The sequence below is a fragment of the Archocentrus centrarchus genome, unplaced genomic scaffold (genome assembly GCF_007364275.1).
Source record: "Archocentrus centrarchus isolate MPI-CPG fArcCen1 unplaced genomic scaffold, fArcCen1 scaffold_52_ctg1, whole genome shotgun sequence".
NCBI classification, from domain to species: domain Eukaryota; kingdom Metazoa; phylum Chordata; class Actinopteri; order Cichliformes; family Cichlidae; genus Archocentrus; species Archocentrus centrarchus.
This window is the reverse complement of record NW_022060274.1, coordinates 859401-879393: the sequence shown is the minus strand read 5'-3', so window position 1 is coordinate 879393 and position 19993 is coordinate 859401. Positions and strand designations below refer to the sequence as shown.

The 19993-nt window shown below is 45.1% G+C and overlaps 2 protein-coding genes across 2 annotated transcripts in view; one reads left to right on the top strand and one right to left on the bottom strand.

The window, feature by feature from the left end:
* Positions 1–9402, bottom strand: part of LOC115777397 (protein bicaudal D homolog 1-like) — a 39928-nt gene extending 30526 nt beyond the window's left edge. Inside the window, exon 1 of the mRNA XM_030725302.1 lies at positions 9169–9402. Within this exon, the coding sequence (XP_030581162.1) occupies positions 9169–9402 (234 nt within the window). The remainder of the gene's footprint in view (positions 1–9168) is intronic.
* Positions 9403–10603: 1201 nt separating this feature from the next.
* On the top strand, positions 10604–19574 carry strap (serine/threonine kinase receptor associated protein). The gene is made up of 9 exons (XM_030725279.1): positions 10604–11024; positions 12738–12873; positions 13440–13521; positions 14042–14114; positions 14500–14599; positions 14773–14910; positions 15169–15305; positions 17564–17713; positions 19099–19574. Exons 1-9 carry the CDS (start codon positions 10913–10915, stop codon positions 19158–19160), a joined length of 990 nt encoding a protein of 329 aa, XP_030581139.1. The 5' UTR covers positions 10604–10912; the 3' UTR covers positions 19161–19574.
* The last annotated feature ends 419 nt before the right edge of the window (positions 19575–19993 follow it).

Here is a 19993-nt window from a genome sequence, read left to right as displayed (position 1 = left end):
TTTGTTCCAGAGTTTTGGAGCAACAGCTGCAAAGGCCTGAGCACCTCTGTGCTTTAATCTTGACCTCGGTACAGTTAGGAGCATTTGCTCAGCAGACCTCAGTGATCTAGTGGGAGTATGCAGGCTTATAAGATCGGAGAGGTAAGAAGGCGCTAACCCGTGCAGCGCCTTAAAAACAAATAGTAATTTTTATGCACGGCTGTCTTATTCAGGAATCATCATGAAACCCTCATGGCCTCATACTTAATGAATAATTCATCACATCCTCTCCAGTTGTGTGCGTGTGTCTGCAAACGCTTGTGCAGGCATGCATCTTTTAGACCTCAAGTCTGCTTTTAAGTGTACCTGAGCTTGTGGTTGGCCCTTTCATAACTGACAGAGAGCAGAACCAAGTTATCACAGCTTCTCATGCTAACATTGAAATGAACCATATTTCAGATGATTTTTGTTGCCATGTAGACTTTTCTTCCAAAGTAAATGCAGAAAAAAAAGGATCCATCCCACTACATCTGAAACCAGGGTGAGTAAGGGTGGCAGTAAGCTGACGAGAAATATCTGGTGATTGTAAGCCATAAAGGGAAGGGTCCCATTGGCTGCATGACATCACAGAGGAATAACTGAATGTCTCCGAGAACCACTCAGTCCTCCTCTGTTTTTAGCCTCGTCAACTGCACTGATGCACTCACTACATTTTTCATCACCATTCACTTGTCACACATCCCACACATTCACGCTGGCGTTTGGAAGGAGTTCTTTTCTGGGCTCTCAGCATCCACAGGGCTACTTCAGTACTTCAGGTACAAACTTTACAACCTTTACTGAATATATATTACAGTACTGTGCAAAAGTCTTGAGGCACCCCTCATTTCTTTATATTTCAAAACTTCTTAACATCTTAACGTGGACCCTGAAGTTAATCAGGAGCCAGTGCAACTGAATTAGGAAGAATGTGACATTCAATTCGGTTTTATTTATATATCTCAGCCATCTCATGGTGCTTCATATTGTAAAGACAGAGTGAAAAGAGGTGAATGAAAAGAAACACTCAGTGCATCCTGGGAACCCCCCAGCAGCCTAGGCCTATAGCAGCATAACTAAGGGAGGATTCGGGGTCACCTGATCCAGCCTAACTATAAGCTTGATCATAAAGGAAAGTTTTAAGCCTAATCTTAATAATAGAGAGGGTGTCTGTCTCCTGAATCTAAGCTGGGAGCCAATGAAGAGAAGCTAATATGGGAAGAATATGCTCTCGCTTTCTAGTTCCTGTCAGTACTGTAGCTGCAGAATTACAGCCTTGAAATAGTTCACTTTATGTGTAATGAATATAGATCTTAAAAATAGAGAGGGTGTTATTGGGAGGAGATCTCTGGCTGGTTTTGGAACAACTCAGTTTCCCCCTGAAGAAGAGCTGGAAGAGAGGGAGGTCAGGCAGCTCTACTTAAGACTGCTGGCTCCATGACCCAGACCCCGACAACCATCACAAAATGGACAGATGGATCTTTTATAGATTCATCACTCAAGTGTGCAGCTGAAAGAAACATTACCCTTTCATGGACATAAAAGAAACACAAATACAATATGATTTACTGATTGTATCTATTGCTGGCATCATTAATGTGGATGAGACTCAAGCAGTGACACTGTTTCTTTAGTGGATGGTTCCTGCTGTTAACAGAGGTTTATTAGAAGAACTGAACTGCCTGATTCTGAACTGATGGACTGACCACAGAAATGCTCACATTTCATTTGTTGTAAATTTCTAGTTAATTTAACTTGAAATGACTCACTTTGTTTTCAGGCCACACAGTCATACAAGGTACGCACACATGAGGTCATGCAGGTCATGCAGGGCACACGCACACGCGCCACCCCACACACACACACACACACACACACACACACAGAGACCTTCAGGAAGTAACCCTCAGCTTCCCGTCCTGTCCATATTAACAAACTGGTAAGTGAGTGCTAGATAATACTATAAAAATATATTTAACAATAAAGTGTAGTACTTAAGTGTCTCTACAATTAAAGTAAACAGACTGGTTCTTATAGAGCACTTTTCTACTCTGCACAAGTACTCAAGGCACTTCATACAGCATGTCTCAGTCACACACACTCATTCATCCAACTGCTTTCTATCTTCATTCACACTCCAATAAACACATAAGGAACAACTCAGGTTTCACTATCTTGTTGAAGGCATGCACAAAAGAGCAGCCGGGGATCGAACCACTAACCTGCTGCCTGGCCTGCTCGACCTCCTGCGCCACAGTCAGCCAAAGACAAACAAATTGCAGGAGGTGAAAAGTCCTGATGGCTCCTTCAAATTCTATCAACATTTTTATGGTAGCACAAAGTTGCACAACTTACTGTGATGTGAAAGAAGCTACGAGAATCCTCAGCAAACCTGGAGTTCCCCCTATCCCAATTATCCCAGCATCTTTAAGGTCATTGTTTTTGGATTCACAGCCTCCACACAGCTCACACTGCTCTCAATAACCCCTGTTTGCAACAACAGCAGCAGCAGCAGGCAGTTGTTTGATTTATTTTTTTTTAAAGCTCCAATAAAGCCACCATGTTCCATCGGATCAGCAACAAACTGCAGCGTGACATGAGAGATGAGCTGGTAAAGTGACACAGTCATAAAGGAACATCTATTTCTGGTAAATGGGTGAGATTTATAAAGCAGGTTCCTACTCTTACTGACCACTACAAATACTTTTACCCAAAAAGCCACATTCACTCATTCATGCAGCACTTTGTTGTACACACACTCAGACAGGGATGGACTGGACATTTGGGGGTTCAGTATCTTGCCCAATGACTGAAGGAGAGCAAATACTGATCTCACATGTGGACACAAAAACACAGATTTTATGAGGTGCCAGTTTTGTTGTGTTTAGTGTCTTTCTGTGCTGCCCTCAGTTGGCCAAAGGAGTTGGTGAAGGTGACTGTAATTTGTTACTGGGCTTCATTCACAGTGTGTACACACTAATCTGTACAGAAACTTCTGAAAATGGCTGCAGTTCTTAAACCGTTTGTGCAAAATTTGTATAAAACCCCTTGAATTAAGCTGAAGGTCTGCACTTCAATCATATATTGATTGGTTGACTTACAATCCACTGTGGTGATGTACAGAGGCAATTCTGTTTTTTAGTCCCAAACATTATGGAGGGCACTGTACATGGAAATATGAAAACAAAAATAGAGCCTGTAGAATTCTAATGAGCTTGAAATCCAATATTTCTATGACCGCTTTTATTTTTCAGCGCAGTCTGAATTCTCTGAGGCAGCTTTCGTGTAGTTTCTTTAGGCAGTCTTCAGGAATATTTCTCCAGCCTGTCTCTGTCAGGATGATCCCACACTGCTCTGAGGAGGCCCATTCATGACTGATAGTGTTTTATTGTGTGCTTTCCTATCCAGGTATGCTTTTAGTGCATTGGCTGTGTGTTTGAGATCACGGACAGGCTGAAAAATGAAGCCAATGCCAATCAGACGTTTTCCACATGACATCCAGGCGGATCAATATCTGATCATACTTTTCTGTGTTCATAATTCCATAAATGTCAACAAGATCTCCAACACCACTGGCTGAACTTCAGCCCCAAACTATGACCAAGCCTCCATCACAGAAGGCTGCAGACACTCACTGTTGCACCTCTCTGCTGACCTCTCTTATAAATACTGACAATAAACCAATCAAACATTTCAAATTTGGATTCATCGCTCCATCAGACATTTTTTAGAATAGTTCTCCACAACAAGGGGTGTGGCATAAGGAGTGGCTGTGACTCAGGAGGAAGAGCAGGTCACCTACCAATTGGAAGGTTAGCGGCTCGATTCCTGGCTGTTCCGGGCTGCGTGCCAAAGTATCCTTGAGCAAGATACCGAACCCCAAGTTGCTCTCTGACACAAGCGTTGGAGCATGAATGTGTGTGAATGTTAGACAATAAAAAGCACTTAGCTTAGTTACACATGGAAGTGCTTGTATGAATGGGTGAATATAAACGTGCTGTATGAGTGCTCAGAGTAGAAAAGCACTGTATAAGAACTAGTCCATTTACAAGAGCTGGACTGTGTTATCTTTGGCTTTTGTTTTTGGCCCGGATTTAGTCCAGTTCTTGGCAGACTTCAGCCTGTTCTCTCTGGTTCCTTTCCTTAAGAACTTCAGCCACCCTTCCACTGAGATCATTTCTGAGACCACTGAGGCTTCAGTGAACAGGAGATGCATCTCTCAGGTCTTGTGTCAGATCTTTACTGGATTTTCTTTCCTGTTTCTTAAGGACATGACTTTCAGATCCTGATCAACTGTTGGAGATAGTTTTTTAGGTCTGCAACTTCTTCTTTTGTCTTTCACTCATCCAGTGTCCTCAATTTTTTTGAAAGACATGCTGCTCACCATGCTGAGATGTGCCAAGTTTTTAGCTAACAGCTCTTTGGGAATAACATACTGATCCTGATGTTTGAAAGCACTTACACATAGATAAAAGTGCTGTAGGAATGTGTGTGTGATGGTGTGTGTGATGCAGTCGAAAGCACTTTGAGTGCTCAACTAACTAGAATGGTGCTGTAAGTCCATTTGACTGTGACAGGCTGCTAACAATAAAGTGTCTAAAGAGACCATTTAAAATCGTTTTTGCTAAGTCAGGGTTCTAGCCAGTGGTTGATCGCCCAGCACTGCTGAGGTCATCTTGCGCTGGGCTGAGAATTTCACCGGTTCGCTATCGCTTCAATTAGCAAGCGTGCACCCCCACACTCCGACCCGTCGCCAATACCAGACTGACTTTTTTTCCTCTCGTTAGATCGCTGCACTGTAGTATTATTTCACAGCATTTTGCAATCTACCACCGGGCAAAGCCAGTTTTGTTCACAATGTGCAGGCGCAATCTCAAGACGGTCCTGTTCACAATTGATTTCACAGGGCTGCAGAAAGCAAAATGGCGACCAGCGTGAACACGAGGGGGAAGAAGAGGTAAAAGGGAGCTCAAAGGACAATTTTGGGCTTGAAGCTGTGAAAGGCCTTGTCCTAAAAATGTGATGACGGATATTCGAATGTAGGATGTGCTTTTAACATCTGATCAGATCGGTAAAACATCTTGACTATAATGTTTTTGTTGTGTACACTTTTTATGTGATTTCTGCAAACCCATTAGTGGAAGGAAACAGTGCTCTGGGACACATTGAATGCATCATATGTAAATATGTAAATATAAACCTTGTCATTTATATGCAAAAAAAATTATTGCTTTATCTAATAGACCCTTTTACTGTTTGTAAACAATGATGACGTAGGTAGCGATGCGCACGCATTTTGGAAACGGAAGTACGGCGGAGTTCAATATCGTTTCAATCTATGAGAAGGGATTATCAACGAAAGATCGTGAAAACTACCTGCAAAAATTTATTTTGACCACCGGCAGCCGACTCCAATCCCTGTGGTACGTTAGCAAGTGGCCCAGTATCCGTGGGCAGATATATACGTGTATTTGATGGAGACACCCAGCGTATACACCGGAGAGAAGTTGCAGCACATAGAAGTCACTGGATGCTTACAATTATGTTGTTTGCAGCGTGTACCGAACATCAAATATCCTGACACAGACTTGGAGTTTTGTGTCTTGAAGGCAGAAGTTCTTCCAAGTCAAAGACAAGGAAACAGGAGCGCTGTGTATGAGGCTCAGGTCACTGTAAACAAGTCAGAGAACTACATCCTCACAGCGGATTGTACCTGCATGGCAGCGTGAATACTTCGTCAATCTGCTTTTGTAGCTTGCTAATAATTTTCCGACTGCAGATATTATTGATTTACAATGAAAAAAATATATACTGTTCCAGTCACACTGTGAGACATGCTCAACCATTCATATGTGAGTCTGCTCAGACTTTTGACTGGCACTGCATTTTGTAATCTATGGTGCGATTAAATATTAATTTAAACATCAGGACTCTGAGTCCAGCGATGCCTCACCTGTAAATAGCCACACTACAGTTTAAAAGCCAAATAACCTACCAGCTAATGCTGTTTACTTTAGATACCTGACATCCCGGTATAAACAACGGAAGATAAATAACTTTACCTGATATAAAATGGGCGCTTCAAACGTGAATATTTCTGATCGTGTCCTCAGTCCAATTTTTATCAATACATTTGATGGCTTGCAACCACAGATGCCTCTGTTTTCTCTCAAACAGCCGTGATCCCGTGGGATTCGGTACAACATCAGTCCAGTTTTGGTAGAGTAGAAATTCTGACAGCCAAACGTGCAACAGCCAAACATTTTGATGCAGATATCACTTTTAAATCACGTTTAAACGCTGTGAAGACTCGTTGTTCTTACTGATTTGAATGGAGTAGCAGTTCACTTCCGCTGCCAAAATGCGCGCACATTCTTTGATGATGTAGGCTGTAAAAGGGTCTATAGGCCTGAATTAAGAGTTCTGCATCAGTCCGAAATCCCCTCTGAACCCTACATTGTAACAAACGAGGTAACCTAACGTCCACCTCTCGAGAAATGTAACTACACATCCACAAGGATTGTGATTACCATGTAGGCTTCAGAGGTGATTTCCGGTTACGTAGGTCCTGCAAAGACCTGAGGCAAAAGTCTAATTCAGTCCTAAATGTTCACATCACTTACTTAGCAAGCAGGCTGAAAATGTTTTCTGGCTAGAACTCTGTAAATTATCTGTTCTTCTCGAGAGTTTGGAGCTTTTATATGCTGGAATGATTCATAGGTCAGTGGCTTAATAAGTACAAAACATTCCTGTCAAAACGAGCAGGTAGGGCACTGGGGTGGCTCAGTGGAAGAGCAGGTGACCATATATGCTGCAAGGCAGAAAGCAGGCAGCGCAGGTTCGCATCCCGACCTGTCGCAGTTTGCTGCATGTCTCTCTACACTCACTGTCAAATAAAGCTGCTATGGGCAAAAAGAAAAAAAATGGTCAGGTATATGGACTGGACTGAAAATGAGTGAAAAAGCAGCCAATGTCCAAAGAAGACCTTCAAAACAGCTGAAGAACTACTGATCACAACCTTCTAAAAAAAATCCAAGAGTGTCTGGCTGCTTAAAAACAAAAATATGCTGCCCAAAAAAAAATAAAGGAACACTTTTTAACTTCATTAAACTTCTGGGATTATTGCTCTGGTCAGTTAAATATCAGTTTCAGCTGATTTGGTCACTGAAATCACTCTTTGTCTGTCCCCCCACCCAGGACCAATTTGCCTTGGGAGACCATATAAGGGGGCAAAAGCCCCCACATAACATAGCTCTGCAAACTGCCCTAATGTGGCAATTCACAGAGATTAACAATAGGTGCACTAGAGGGGCAACAATGAAACAACCCCCCCAAACTAATTTTACAGGTGGAATCCGCTGACATTTTTCCTCCTCATCTTTGCCCCCCCAGGTGTATCTCCTTGCTAATGCTAACTGCTGCGCCTACTTGCTAACTGCAGAATTAGAGAGATAGCAAATTGGTGAAATTCTCAGATCAACCGCTGGCTAGAACACTGTTTTTCACTAGTTGTGCATTTGGCTAGGGTCAATGTCAATGCAGGCAGCATGAGGCTGCACAGGTAGTCCACCTCCTCCAGGATGGCACATCAATACGTGCCATTGCCAGAAGGTTTGCTGTGTCTCCCAGCACAGTCTCAGACCATGGAGGAGATTCCAGGAGACAGGCAGTTACTTTAGGAGAGCTGGACAGGGCCGTAGAAGGTCCTTAACCCATCAGCAGGACTGGTATCTGCTTCTTTGTGCAGGAGGAACAGGATGAGCACTGCAGAGCTACAAAAGGACCTCCAGCAGCCACTGGTGTGAATGTGTCTGACCAAACAACCACAAACAATCTTCATGAGGGTGGCCTGAAGGCCTGACATCCTTTAGGGGGCTCTGTGCTCACTGCCCGGCACCGTGGCGCCTGAATGGCATTTGCTATAGAAGACCAGAACTGGCAGATCCACCACTGGAGCCCTGTGCATTTCACAGATCAGAGCAGGTTCCCCCTGAGCACCTGTGACAGATGTGAAAGGGTCTGGAGAAGCCATGGAGAACGTTATGCTGCCTGTAACATTGCTCAGAATGACCGGGGAGGTGGTGGGTCAGTGATGGTCTGGCGAGAAATATCCATGGAGGGACACACGGACCTCTACAGGCTAGGCAACGGCACCCTGACTGCCATCAGGTATCAGGATGAAATCCTTGGACCTGTCAGTCCCTACGCTGGTGCAGTGGGTCCTGGGTTCCTCCTGGTGCACGACAATGCCCGACCTCATGTGGCGAGAGTATGCAGGCAGTTCCTGAAAGATGAAGGAATTGATACCATTGATTGGCCCCCACGCTGTCCTAAATCCAATAGAACACCTCTGGGACATTATATTTTGGTCCATCTGACACCAACAGGTTGCACCCCAGACTGTCCAGGAGCTCAGTGATGCCCTGGTCCAGATCTGGGAGGAGATCCCCCAGAACACCATCCATCGTCTCATTAGGAGCCCCGACGCTGTCAGGCATGCGTACAAGCATGTGGGGGGTCATACAAACTACTGAGCTCCATTTTAAAGCTGCTGCAGTGAAATTCGGGCTAAATGTTCTGGTCTGCTGCATCATTTTCACTTTGAGTTTCAGGGTGTCTTTAAATACAGCCTCTGTAGGTTGATCATTTTCATTTCCACCTAACGATGTGGCAGCTTTTCATTCCTGACACATTAGCCAGTCTATATCAGTATAGATACCCAGCAGGATTTTTCCCCATTGAGATCTGATGTGTTTTAAAAAGTCTTCCTTCAATTATTTGTTTTCTGAGTAGTGTATGAATAAATGAGGGTTTATGGGGGTGACTGGAACATTTTGGTCAAAAAGTCTGTACTGTGTGAAATAACTGCTGATTAAACAAACAGAATAAAACGCTAAAGTGCTAAAAGAGCAGAAACATGTATCAGCCTGCATTACTGCACCGCGTTTAATCTCAGTGCAGGCTGTGTGACCCACACACAGCTGGGCGTGTCCACCAGGTGAACCTACAGGTGAAGAGTCTGCTTAAAGCACACCGCGAAATGATTTTTCTTTAACCGCTTTGTGAGCAGTGCAGACGATAGGGAGCTCTTACATCGTGACTAATCATCATAATGATGACTTTGCATGACTTTCGAGTAAGGAGCCATACCCCTGCTGAGCCCACCTCCTGCAGCTGCTCCAGCTCCACTCTCAGAGCTTCCTGCTGGGCCTCCAGCTCGGCGTACTGCTGCTTTAGGCTCTGGTTCTCCTCCAGAACAGCCAGTCCACACTCCGCCGCCCGGATCTTCTCGCGGTTGGCCTCCGCCAGCTCCCGGGTCAGGCGCTCCACCTCGGCACGATACTCCTCTACCGTGTCCCCGCATCCTGCTCCACCAGCAGCCATCGCCCCTCTCCCTCCCTCTGTCCTCTCCTCCCTGCGTCGGACTAGCAGAGAGCCCCGCCAGAGGGAGAAAAGGCTGAGGTAGACAACAAACCCCCACCGCCGCCTCCCCCGAGGAATCACACCGGTGCTTTAAACGTCCCGGAGCTCAATCAGGACCGAAAAACATCCGCAGGTCTCCTTAAAGCGTTGCAGCCATGACGGGTACGGTCCTCCTCTGAAGCTTGGGATGCTACTGGCGCTCCTCTCATCCCGCCCCCTCCCTCTGCTCTGCTTTTCTGCTTATTCACCGGCATCAGGACGCCATCTCTGCCCGCGGCCGCGAAGCAAGGCACGTCCCTGTGTCCCTGTCATGCAGCTGCGGACTGAGCGTGCGCAGGATCGACGCCGCGCTACACGAGCAGAGTGCACCCTCTGCAGATGAGAGTCGATAAACGCAGTCTTCCTGCTTCATGAAGGCTAAAAAGCAGAAAAGAGTTCTTAATAATTCTGTTTTATTCTCGGTGTCAGACCTGCGTGAATCTCCAGAAAAACTACAAAGAATCACAGCTCACGGTCACCTGATAGGATACTGCATCAATACCGGGTATCAGCGTGTAGTTTGAAATATTGCTCACAATTTTGAAGTGACATTTAATTGCACCTTTTAGAAGATGCTTAGCGCACAACCCCGAACGAATAAGAAGGAAATGTTTCCGGAAAAATTGAGGAGAAAAGTCTGGAAACTGTGGCACGATGAGGACAAAGCAAGCTGACAGCCGGGTCCCTAAGCGGGAAGCACAAGTCCTATTTCTTAGTGTGTCTCGATGTGTAGTTCGGTCTATAGACACATATGCATATGTATGTCTATGGTTTTGTGTGTTCGGTCCGGCAGGAGCGGAAACACCCTGAAGCTCTTTGTTCCACGCTGCCTTCATTTCACAGCTGGAGCTGAATCAGTAAAAGATGCCAAAACCTGAGACAGACTGAAACGACTGAACTCCGAACAAGACTCATGAAAACTACTTTATTTAATATCACAGACAGAGCGCTGCACAGGACTACTGAAGCCTAATATCATCTTATAATAATCTTATGATTTCATATACTTAAGACAGATATGCAGCTATGTGTTCCCATGTATGTCTCATTCATTCAGCTCTGCTCAGTTTGAATTGGTGACGCTTTTACTATGAAAGGCATCCAAGCGGAAGTGTTGTGCAGTTAGCGGAAGTGGCGGAACACACCGGCAACATCGTCATGTGTGGTTGTTAGGCCGCGTCGCACGTTGCTAGTTAGTTGCAATGTTGTAGCTATTAGCACGACAGCCGCTCCTCCGTGGAAGGCAAAGCTGCTCCACAGTTAGTTCGTACCGACTTTCAGTAGCCGCGTGTCCGGTGGGAAATAGCCGCACAGCGAGCTCGGTGTCTCGGCTTCGCCCTCCCTCGCTAGCATACCCAGCTTGCTAGCTAGCGGCTAGCATCAGACCGTCTCCCCCGTCGGTACGAACCGTGTCCTGGCCAGCCGGAGGACCATGGCGATGAGACAGACTCCTCTCACTTGCTCCGGTCACACCCGGCCTGTGGTGGACCTGGCCTTCAGTGGAATCACTCCTTACGGCTACTTCCTGATCAGCGCCTGCAAGGGTGAGAGCAGCGGGCACAGACTGCAGTATCCGCTGCTCTAATACGAGCTTTTTCTAACAACACGCTGCTCTCCATTCAGAGAGCTCCGTGTTTCCTCTCAGTGTATGTGGCTCTCTGTGTGTGTTTAAAAGGCTCTTAGTGTGTGTGTGTGTGTGTGTGTGTGTGTGTGTGTGTGTGTGTGTGTGTGTGTGTGATAGATGCACACACACGGCCAGCTTCACTGCTTGAAACGGATGATTTGCTTTGCGGCTTATTTGAAAGTCTGTGTCCACGCTAACAGACACGAACCCACAGGCGGATAAATGAGCTAACTGAACAGTTTGTCTGACAGACAGAGTGAAAACCCTGTCTTGGGTCCACTAATCGAGAGAGAGGAAACTCAGGCCCACCAATGAGAATGATCCATTTCAAATGAGTCATCGGCCGTCAGATTCTTCCACCTGTGTCAGTGAAGCATCAGGTGGTCACCGTGTCCTGTATAAGTGTCTGAAACCACTGCCAGATGGGCAGCTCAAATCAGGATAAACATTTAGACAGCACAGAGGTTCAAATAAGCTGCTTGCAGATGTATGTGTCTGAGAGTGTGTTTATTCTTGGCTTTAAAATTGCTCTCGATGGTGAGAAAGATCTGCGTCCTGATCATATTGTATCGACTGTGTCCTCTGTGATCCTGACCTCAGTGTGCTCTGAGTCTGAGTTTGCTCTACAAATGTTGCTGAGATGATGCCTGTAGAGTGAAAGTAGTTCCTGATTCTGCTGCTCGCTGTCAGTGAAGTTACACTCACTGAGATGAAGGGGATTATTATTTTTGACAGACTATGAAATAATTAGAAAAATATGGGAAAATGTGTTCAAACTGCATAGAAACACTCTTTAACACTGAGCCAGTTGTTTGAATAGTGTTTAACAAACAGTGCGAATTTGTTAGGTGCAGACATTGATGATTTTCTGTATAATAACGTGAATATTAACAAATAACTTGCTTCTCTCTGAACCTTATTCATCTGGTTGGAGTTTGATTGTGTACACATTTTAACAAATGGCATTGTCAGCAAGTCTACGGGCATCTGTGAAAGAAGCCACTGTGATGCTGACTCAGACTCAGTCACACATGCCTAGAGACTGGTTAGCAGCTCCCTGACAACCACTGTTCTCCAGGGGAAAATGTGTCTTCTCTGATGGTTTCTGGAGGTTGCTGGGTGGAATCAGTTGCAGACAGGGAGCTGCACAGAAAATGTGATTGCTTTGGTTGCTAGCAGATTGCCGTGGTCACTCATAGTTTGCCTGGAAGATGGCAACTTGTCTGCAAACACTCAGCATTCACCAAGCAGTAAGGAAACTTGAAAAAGGGAGACACAAACTGGAAATGAGGAATGTTTCCCTTCAGTGTAAAAGTTGTGCCTTACCATTAAAATCAACACATTTCAAAAGGCATGACTTTTACTTTGAAGGAAAACCTTTGGCAGGCCATCACTGCACACAAGTCAGTGTCTTCCATGTGTTTCTTTTGTGGGCAACTGTAACGATCTCACTGCAACCTGTTTCACATAGCAACAGCACACAGCAACCTAAACCCACTTGTTGGCTGGTCAGGGAAGACTCATCGTTCCCGAGTGAGCAGCGGCTGTCAGACAGTCACCAGCCAGGCTCGAGGCCTGCACAGGCTCTGCTGTACACTGTGACACTCACACCCTCCCTGCTTCTCTCCCTCAGATGGCAAGCCCATGTTGCGCCAGGGAGACACAGGGGACTGGATAGGAACGTTTCTGGGTCACAAGGGCGCTGTCTGGGGAGCCACTCTGAACACAGACGCCACCAAAGCTGCCACCGCCGCCGCTGACTTCACAGCGTGAGTGTGGAGTTAGCCGACTGCAGCCTGTTTGTCATGTACCAAGCCTAAAAGAAGCAGTGCACCTCCTTGAGACTAATTCATCATGCATGCAGTGTGGTGTTGTATGTGCTCTCAAACCTCGGGTCATGTGATTTGATCACTAACTAGATTTCCATTAAAAAGCTCAGATAAACCATTGTTTGGGTTCATGCCGATTAATGCAAATAAATAATCAGTCACCAATGCTGTGGGCAATTTGGCTTGGGCCTAATTTAGCCTTTGCAATACCATGGTGATCGATCTCTGCTGTCTGCAGAGCAACAGGAGGCAGCTGAAGAAAATGAAAACATTTAGTGATGATTGGGAAATTCGTTATTTGGTCCTCGTTCCAGCAAAGCAGACATTTTTGTTATTCAGCCACAAAAGTGAAGTGACAGAACATCCAGTTAGTAAAGATGACATTTAGCAGCACTTAGTGTCTCGCTGATATGTTGGTGCATGTGAAGAGAATCATCCATCACAGCTATGCCAGAGTGTTTCCTTCCTATTAGCTGTGTTTTCTCACAGCCTTGTGTGCTTTGCAGAAAGGTGTGGGACGCTGTGAGCGGAGACGAGGTCCTCTCGCTGGCACACAAACATATTGTGAAGACTGTCAACTTCACTCAGGTCAGTGCACTTCCTGGATGATGATGAAAAGTCATGCTGCTGTGTCAGATTTGTTTCTTTGCTTGTTTACACTGTACTGCTCACGCTGTGTGTTGAGATTCATGCAGACACCGACAGCAGAATTAGAAATTACACTTAGGATTTGATCATTTTATCCATCCTCATATCCAAACACTGTATTTACTCATAGAGAAGTGCCTTTCTGATCCAGCCTTTTTAATCCTGCTCAGAGTTGAAAGCCTCACAGTGAACACATGTTCAGTAAACACACAGTTGTGGTCAGAATTTTCCATCATGCACACAAATGTCATGCTAATTTTGAGCTTCTAAGGATTTGTTTGAAGTGAGTGCTGGTGCAGCAAACACGTTTAATGATTTTACACAAGGACTGAACAAGTTTGAATTATTTTGGATTTTGTGTCATCTGCACAGGCTCACATACACACATGCACCCCCACACTCTGTCATTGTCTGCATGTGATTGAAGTGCTTCCCATGAATCTTTGCTTCTGTTTGTCAGGACAGCAACTGTCTGCTGACGGGAGGAAACGACAAATTGCTGCGCCTATATGATCTGAGCAACCCTGATGCAGGTGAGTGAGCGCGCTGCAGAAAAACACGAGTATGCAGATTTCCATGTAGATGCACACGTTAAAGTATCAGTGAGCCAGGAACACATTAGCATCAAAGTAAGGCGCTCAGAGTGGGACAGGTCACAGTGGGACGAGTACACAGTGTACACACTGAAAAGATGCCACAAAATGATTCCATTTACAGCTGCTTTAACACAGCATTGTAACACATCACTGGGCACCTGTTGGTTATACTGCCCTCCCACAGTTTCCCTCCTTCACCTTTCTCCAAACAGTTTGTTTTAGAGAAAGGATCTTCTGACATTTTATACCCAAGAGGTCAAAGGTTGAGCCAGGACAGATGAACAATGAACTGTGATTGACAGGTGTGTGTGTGTCCCTTCAGCTCCACAGGAGATTTCAGGTCACACCTCAGCCATAAAAAAGGCTCTGTGGTGCAACGATGACAAACAGATCCTCTCTGCTGCTGAGGACAAAACCATCCGGTCAGTGCCCCCACACCCTGCCTTCACTCCATCCTTACTGTGACTGTGCTGTCACATATTCACTCGCCTCTCTTACATGTCACTTCTCTGACAGTAGACATGCCAGTAACTTTGTGCATGTCCTAACCTCGGTGTGTGTGTGTGTGTGTGTGTGTGTGTGTGTGTGTGTGTAGGCTCTGGGACAGGAGCTCCATGGAGGAGGTGAAAACCCTGACGTTTGACACGTCAGTGAGCAGCATGGAGTACGTGGCTGATGGACAGATTCTTGTGATCACATACGGAAAGACCATCGCGTTCTACAACGCTCTGAGGTACGCTGCTCTCACCGTGCAGTCACATCAGTCTCTTCTTCTGCTTAACAAACAACAAAATAGCATTTCTAATGTGACAGAGGTGATCCTCCACCTCCATGTGTTAATGCTAATTTCCATTACTAACCTTATTTCATATACACAATGGCTCATTATATCATTGTAGGAGAAGGTGACCTGAACATTTCTGTCTGATCATTGTTATCAGGAACAGTTGTCAGGATGATAATTTAATGTAGTTTTTTTTTAATCGTCAAGCTTGGAATTGATCAAGACTGTGGAGGCCCCGGCGTCCATCAACTCAGCCTCGCTGCACCCAGAGAAGGACTTCTTTGTTGCTGGTGGTGACGACTTCAAGCTCTACAAATTTGACTACAGCACCAAGGAAGAACTGGGTGAGCTCTTTGAAATGTAAATAACAAAACAGTGATTTGGAAATGTAATAAACCCAACCTCAGGATACCTTCTACCTGAGGATAGCAGCTGCTGGGCTTTGTGAGAGGAATGTTGTCCTGTTCTGTCAGAGGATTGGAGCTAATCAGCAGTCCTGGGGCTGCTTTGCTCTATTTTTTCATTTCTTGATGCTCCAGATGTTCTAAACTGGTCAGAGGTCTGGACTGCAGGCCTGTTCAGCACTCACACTCTTCACTATGAAACTGTGCTGCTGGAACAGCTGCAGTCTGCAGTTTAACATCGTCCTGCTGAAATATGAAGCCGGTCCCTGAAACAGACGCCACCTGGTTGGAGCACATGTACCTGTATATGCCTTTCAGCACTGACTGTGGCCCTTTTTGCACCCACCAGGTGCCTGTACCAGTGTTTCAACCGTTCAAACACTGGATAACCGTTTTTTTTCCCACCGTGAATGCACTCGGTGCTCGGCCGAAAAATGGGTTCCGTTCCAGCACCGTGAACTAGCTGGTCTGGAACCAAGAACGTGTGACGCAGCGGTAGAAGGGCGTGACTCTGCCGTCTCAACATCAAGTTTCTACTATATTACATGTGTATTACAGGAGAAAAGTGATATGATTTTCATGGTTGTGAATTAGGTTGGGCTCTAAGGCTGAACTTGCTGCTTTGTATCAGTTCATATCACAGATAAAAGGACACAAAGTGCGTACTTGTCGTCTTGCTCTAATCGCTGTCTGTGTTTCCCTCTGTGCTGCACACAGATGCTGCAGTAGTTTGGTTTGGACCGTAAAATGTGCTCTCAGCACAAGAAAGGGGAGCGTGTTCTCCCACGTTTGTGTCCTTCGGCTTCTGTATCCAGACGAGGACCCGCCCACACTCATATGTAAAGGAGCAGTTCACAAAGTGTGGTGGGAACGCGGGCCCGTTCTTAAGCATTTTGCTGGTTCATTGAAACCAGCACTGGCACGAGCACCGGCACCTCGGCGGTGGAAGCGTGGTATGATAGAGCCTTTCCAGGTGAGCCAGCTGCCAGTTCCACCAGTACCCCCCCCACCCCCCATACAATCACCGAAGCAGGCGCTTAACAAGCTGGATGGTCCCTCTTGTCTTCAGTCCAGAGGACATGCTGTCCATGCTCTCCAAAAATGATGTTTAATTAAACTGATCCTCAGTCCGTTCTAAATGAGCTTTGGCCAAGAGACGTGCTGTTTCTGGACCATATGGCTGCTTCTGTATGTGATGGTCACTTTAACCTGCACTAGTGGATGGCACAGTGACCACAGCGATTCCAGAAAATGGTCCTGAGCCCATGCAGTGATTTCAGGCCCATTTTTATCCTCCTGCACAGAATAAAGTGGGAGGATGTCATCACACCTAGAATATGTATTCTGTGTTTACTAAGCTCGGTGGATTGTGTTATGGAGTGGGGCTGTAATGCTATCCTGACTTCCACATGTATTTTATATTTGTATCCATGGTGGAGGAAGTCCCCATCAGTGATGGGTCTCACTGATGGGGACTGATGGGTCTGTTTTGGTGACGTGTATTGTGTACTGTAGATGATGAGATATTTAAAGTCCTCACAGGTTCACATTGAGGAAGATGATTGTGAAATGGTTCCACAGTGGGTGGCTGCAGTGTCCAGACCTGCAGGTATCCATTATTTTAGTAATTGAGTATTCTCTCATCATTGCATTGAATGATCAAATAAGCAAGTTTATCTCATTAATGAACCACAGTAAATATTCAAAGAGGAAAACTGTGCTCATTGGTTTCCGTTTGAATGGTTTAACTGCAGAGTAGCTGCCAAAACAACCACACCTGTGTTTGAGAGCCAGAGTAAAATCAGAAAACATTTTCTTAAATGCAAAAATAAATAATCACAACTACAGTAATGTCAAATATGTTCATGGAACCAAGTAGGTGTGACAGTGTTAGATCTCTTTTGTGTGTGTGTGTGTGTGTGTGTGTGTGTGTGTGTGTGTGTGTGTGTGTGTGTGTGTGTGTGTGTGTGTGTGTGTGTGTGTGTGTGTGTGTGTGTGTGTGGGGTTGTAAGCTTTTAAAGGAGCATTAACCCTGAGCCTTATTTCTAAATTAAAAAAATAAAAAGTTTGAACCCTGATTGCATTTATTCCATTAAAATATAAAGGACCAAAAAAATAGATGAGAAATGGTAAAATGAGGCAAACTGCAGCGCGTGGTTTCTTGTTGTTTAATATTACTGCTGCTCTTCTGCCTGCAGAGTCCTATAAGGGTCACTTCGGTCCCGTGCACTGTGTTCGCTTCAGTCCTGACGGGGAGCTGTACGCCAGCGGCTCTGAGGACGGCACGCTCCGACTGTGGCAGACGGCGGTGGGAAAAACCTACGGCCTGTGGAAGTGTGTCCTTCCTGGTAACTCTCCACCTCTGAGCACAAACATGAAAAATGCTTTCAGTGAACATCATCATGGATCAAGTGACATCACTGTGTTAATGTGAAATGTGGTACAAGTGGAAGCACTTTATCCAGCATGTCTCAGTCACACATCCACACACACACACACACTTTCTAACATTCACTGTGACGAACGCATGAGGAGCAACTCAGGGTTCAGTATTAGCTCAAGGGTACTTTGGCATGCAGATGGGAGCAGCCAGGGATCAAACTACCAACCTCCCAATTAGTAGGTGACCCATTCAACCTGTTTTAGAGTGGGTTTGCTTGTTTTTATTTTTTGTTTAATGCTTAGTTTAGTTTTCATTAGTTTCAGTATTAGTTGTAGTTTTTTTTCATAGTTTGTCAGGTGCAAGAGTGACTATTGTGTAAAAAGATACGTTTTTAAAAAACCTGTTCATACGTTAGCAGCATTACATGCTAAAGGTGTGTAATATTAAGGACACACATGAACATCATGAGACATCAACAGGGAGAAGCCCAATAAGTGCCCAATAAAGTTCACATGTGGTGTAACATCAGTGACATTATGAACAAAAACAAACTGAACTTTGAATCAAAGCTCAGATCCAGCTGCATCCTGATGTTATACAGTGACCCCTCACCTGTCACAGGGTTATGTTCCACAGACCAGACGACAGGTGAAAATCCACGAAGTAGCAGCGTTGTATTATTTTATTTATATATTTTAAGGCTTTATAAACCTTTCCCACACTCCTATAAACCTTTCCCACTCGCTCACTACAACTTCAATGATGATGATGAATTATGTAGCTGTGCAGTACTGATGTGATGAAGGTGGTGACGATGAGATGAATGTACAGTACTGCTCAGCCAAGAAGAGCATTAGCTTCTGAAGGCACCTCTTCATCAGGTGGTGCAGTGTCTTCACCCTCGACCGTTACTTCTGTTTCCGCTAAAGGCGCAGGCGTAACTGAGCTCTTCATCCCAGTGATGAACGTAGTTGGAGAGTTATGCATCCATGTGGGGCCTTCTGAGACTGCAAACTGTCATTCAACTGGTGAACAGTGACTGCTGAAGGAGCATATCAGACATGGCAAAATAAACAATAGATTATATCGGCACCCTCTTAAAATAATGGCCTCGGTCATTTTGTTCAGAAAAGACAAGAAACTGAACCCAACATTGCAAATATGATGATTTAGGCAAAAATAAAACTTTCGTTAGAAAACGGCTTAGGCCATTATTTTAAGAGGGTGAGGATATGAAACAATATGCATTTTTATTTCATGATTTTATTTCATCCAACATGTCATCATATTGCACGGCCTTGTATCCATGTATCACATGTTCCTTCATTTCCGTGCTGTCTTTATCCTCAGAGGACCTGGGGACAGAGAGCGCTGAGCAGCTGTACGCCTCCACCCCTGAGATCAAAGCCTGAGGACGAAGCGCCACATCTGGAACCCTGACGACATCGATCGGAGCACAGTCCAGGGCATCTTCATCCATCGGGAGCTGATGTGGATACTAAGACTGGCCTGTCTGTCAGACCAACAGTCCCGCACACCCACTAACACACACATTGGCTGACAGTGGTGTGGACAGTATGGGCTGCAGAGCAAAGCAGTAGAGCTGTGAGTGTGAGCTTGTTGCTGCCTGCTTTCTCTCTGATCAGCCCAGTTCTGTCTGTGCCCTTAAACATGTTTATCGTCCCTCTGTAACCACACGCCGCCATCATCAGCTCTGCTTTCAGTGTGGAGGTGTTTAATGAGCTGGACCAAGGCTTTTGTTTTCACTTCATGGTAACAGGAATTTGTAAGTTTGTCCTGAAGTTAAAAGGCTTTCATTTCTTAAACGTTGCTTTGAGTATTTTCTGGTGTTGTCCTATTTGAGTATCTAAAGTTCAGTGTCTGAATAAAAGCAGATATAGTTTAGTGACAAAGGAGAAGAAATTATTTTCCATGTTTGGTTTCTGTCTTCATTTGTGCCCATCGATGAAATAAACAAGCGCACTAAGAAAAAACTGCTGATTTGATTTGACCTCTTTGAGATGAGCTGGGTCCGTTTGTACAGACTGTTTCCATCTGTGGTTCCTGAAGACTCTGAAAGGATCAATAACCTGTCATTGTGATGCTGTTGTGCATCGGGCTGTTCCCTTCCTGAACACAAACCATTGGGTCAACAGTTATACATATAAGTTACACACTTCTTGCTTTTAGTATAAAATTGTTTCAGAGACTTGGAGAATCCAGCTTCCACACGGGTAAAGTTTAG

What these genes read in the sequence shown, in the direction of transcription:
- strap (XM_030725279.1), top strand. Translation starts at nt 10,913, where the DNA reads ATGGCGATGAGACAGACTCCTCTCACTTGCTCCGGTCACACCCGGCCT. An exon ending in CAGCACCAAGGAAGAACTGG is followed by an intron (nt 15,306 to 17,563) that starts GTGAGCTCTTTG and finishes TTCTGCCTGCAG; the next exon opens with AGTCCTATAAGGGTCACTTC. An exon ending in GTGGAAGTGTGTCCTTCCTG is followed by an intron (nt 17,714 to 19,098) that starts GTAACTCTCCAC and finishes CTTTATCCTCAG; the next exon opens with AGGACCTGGGGACAGAGAGC.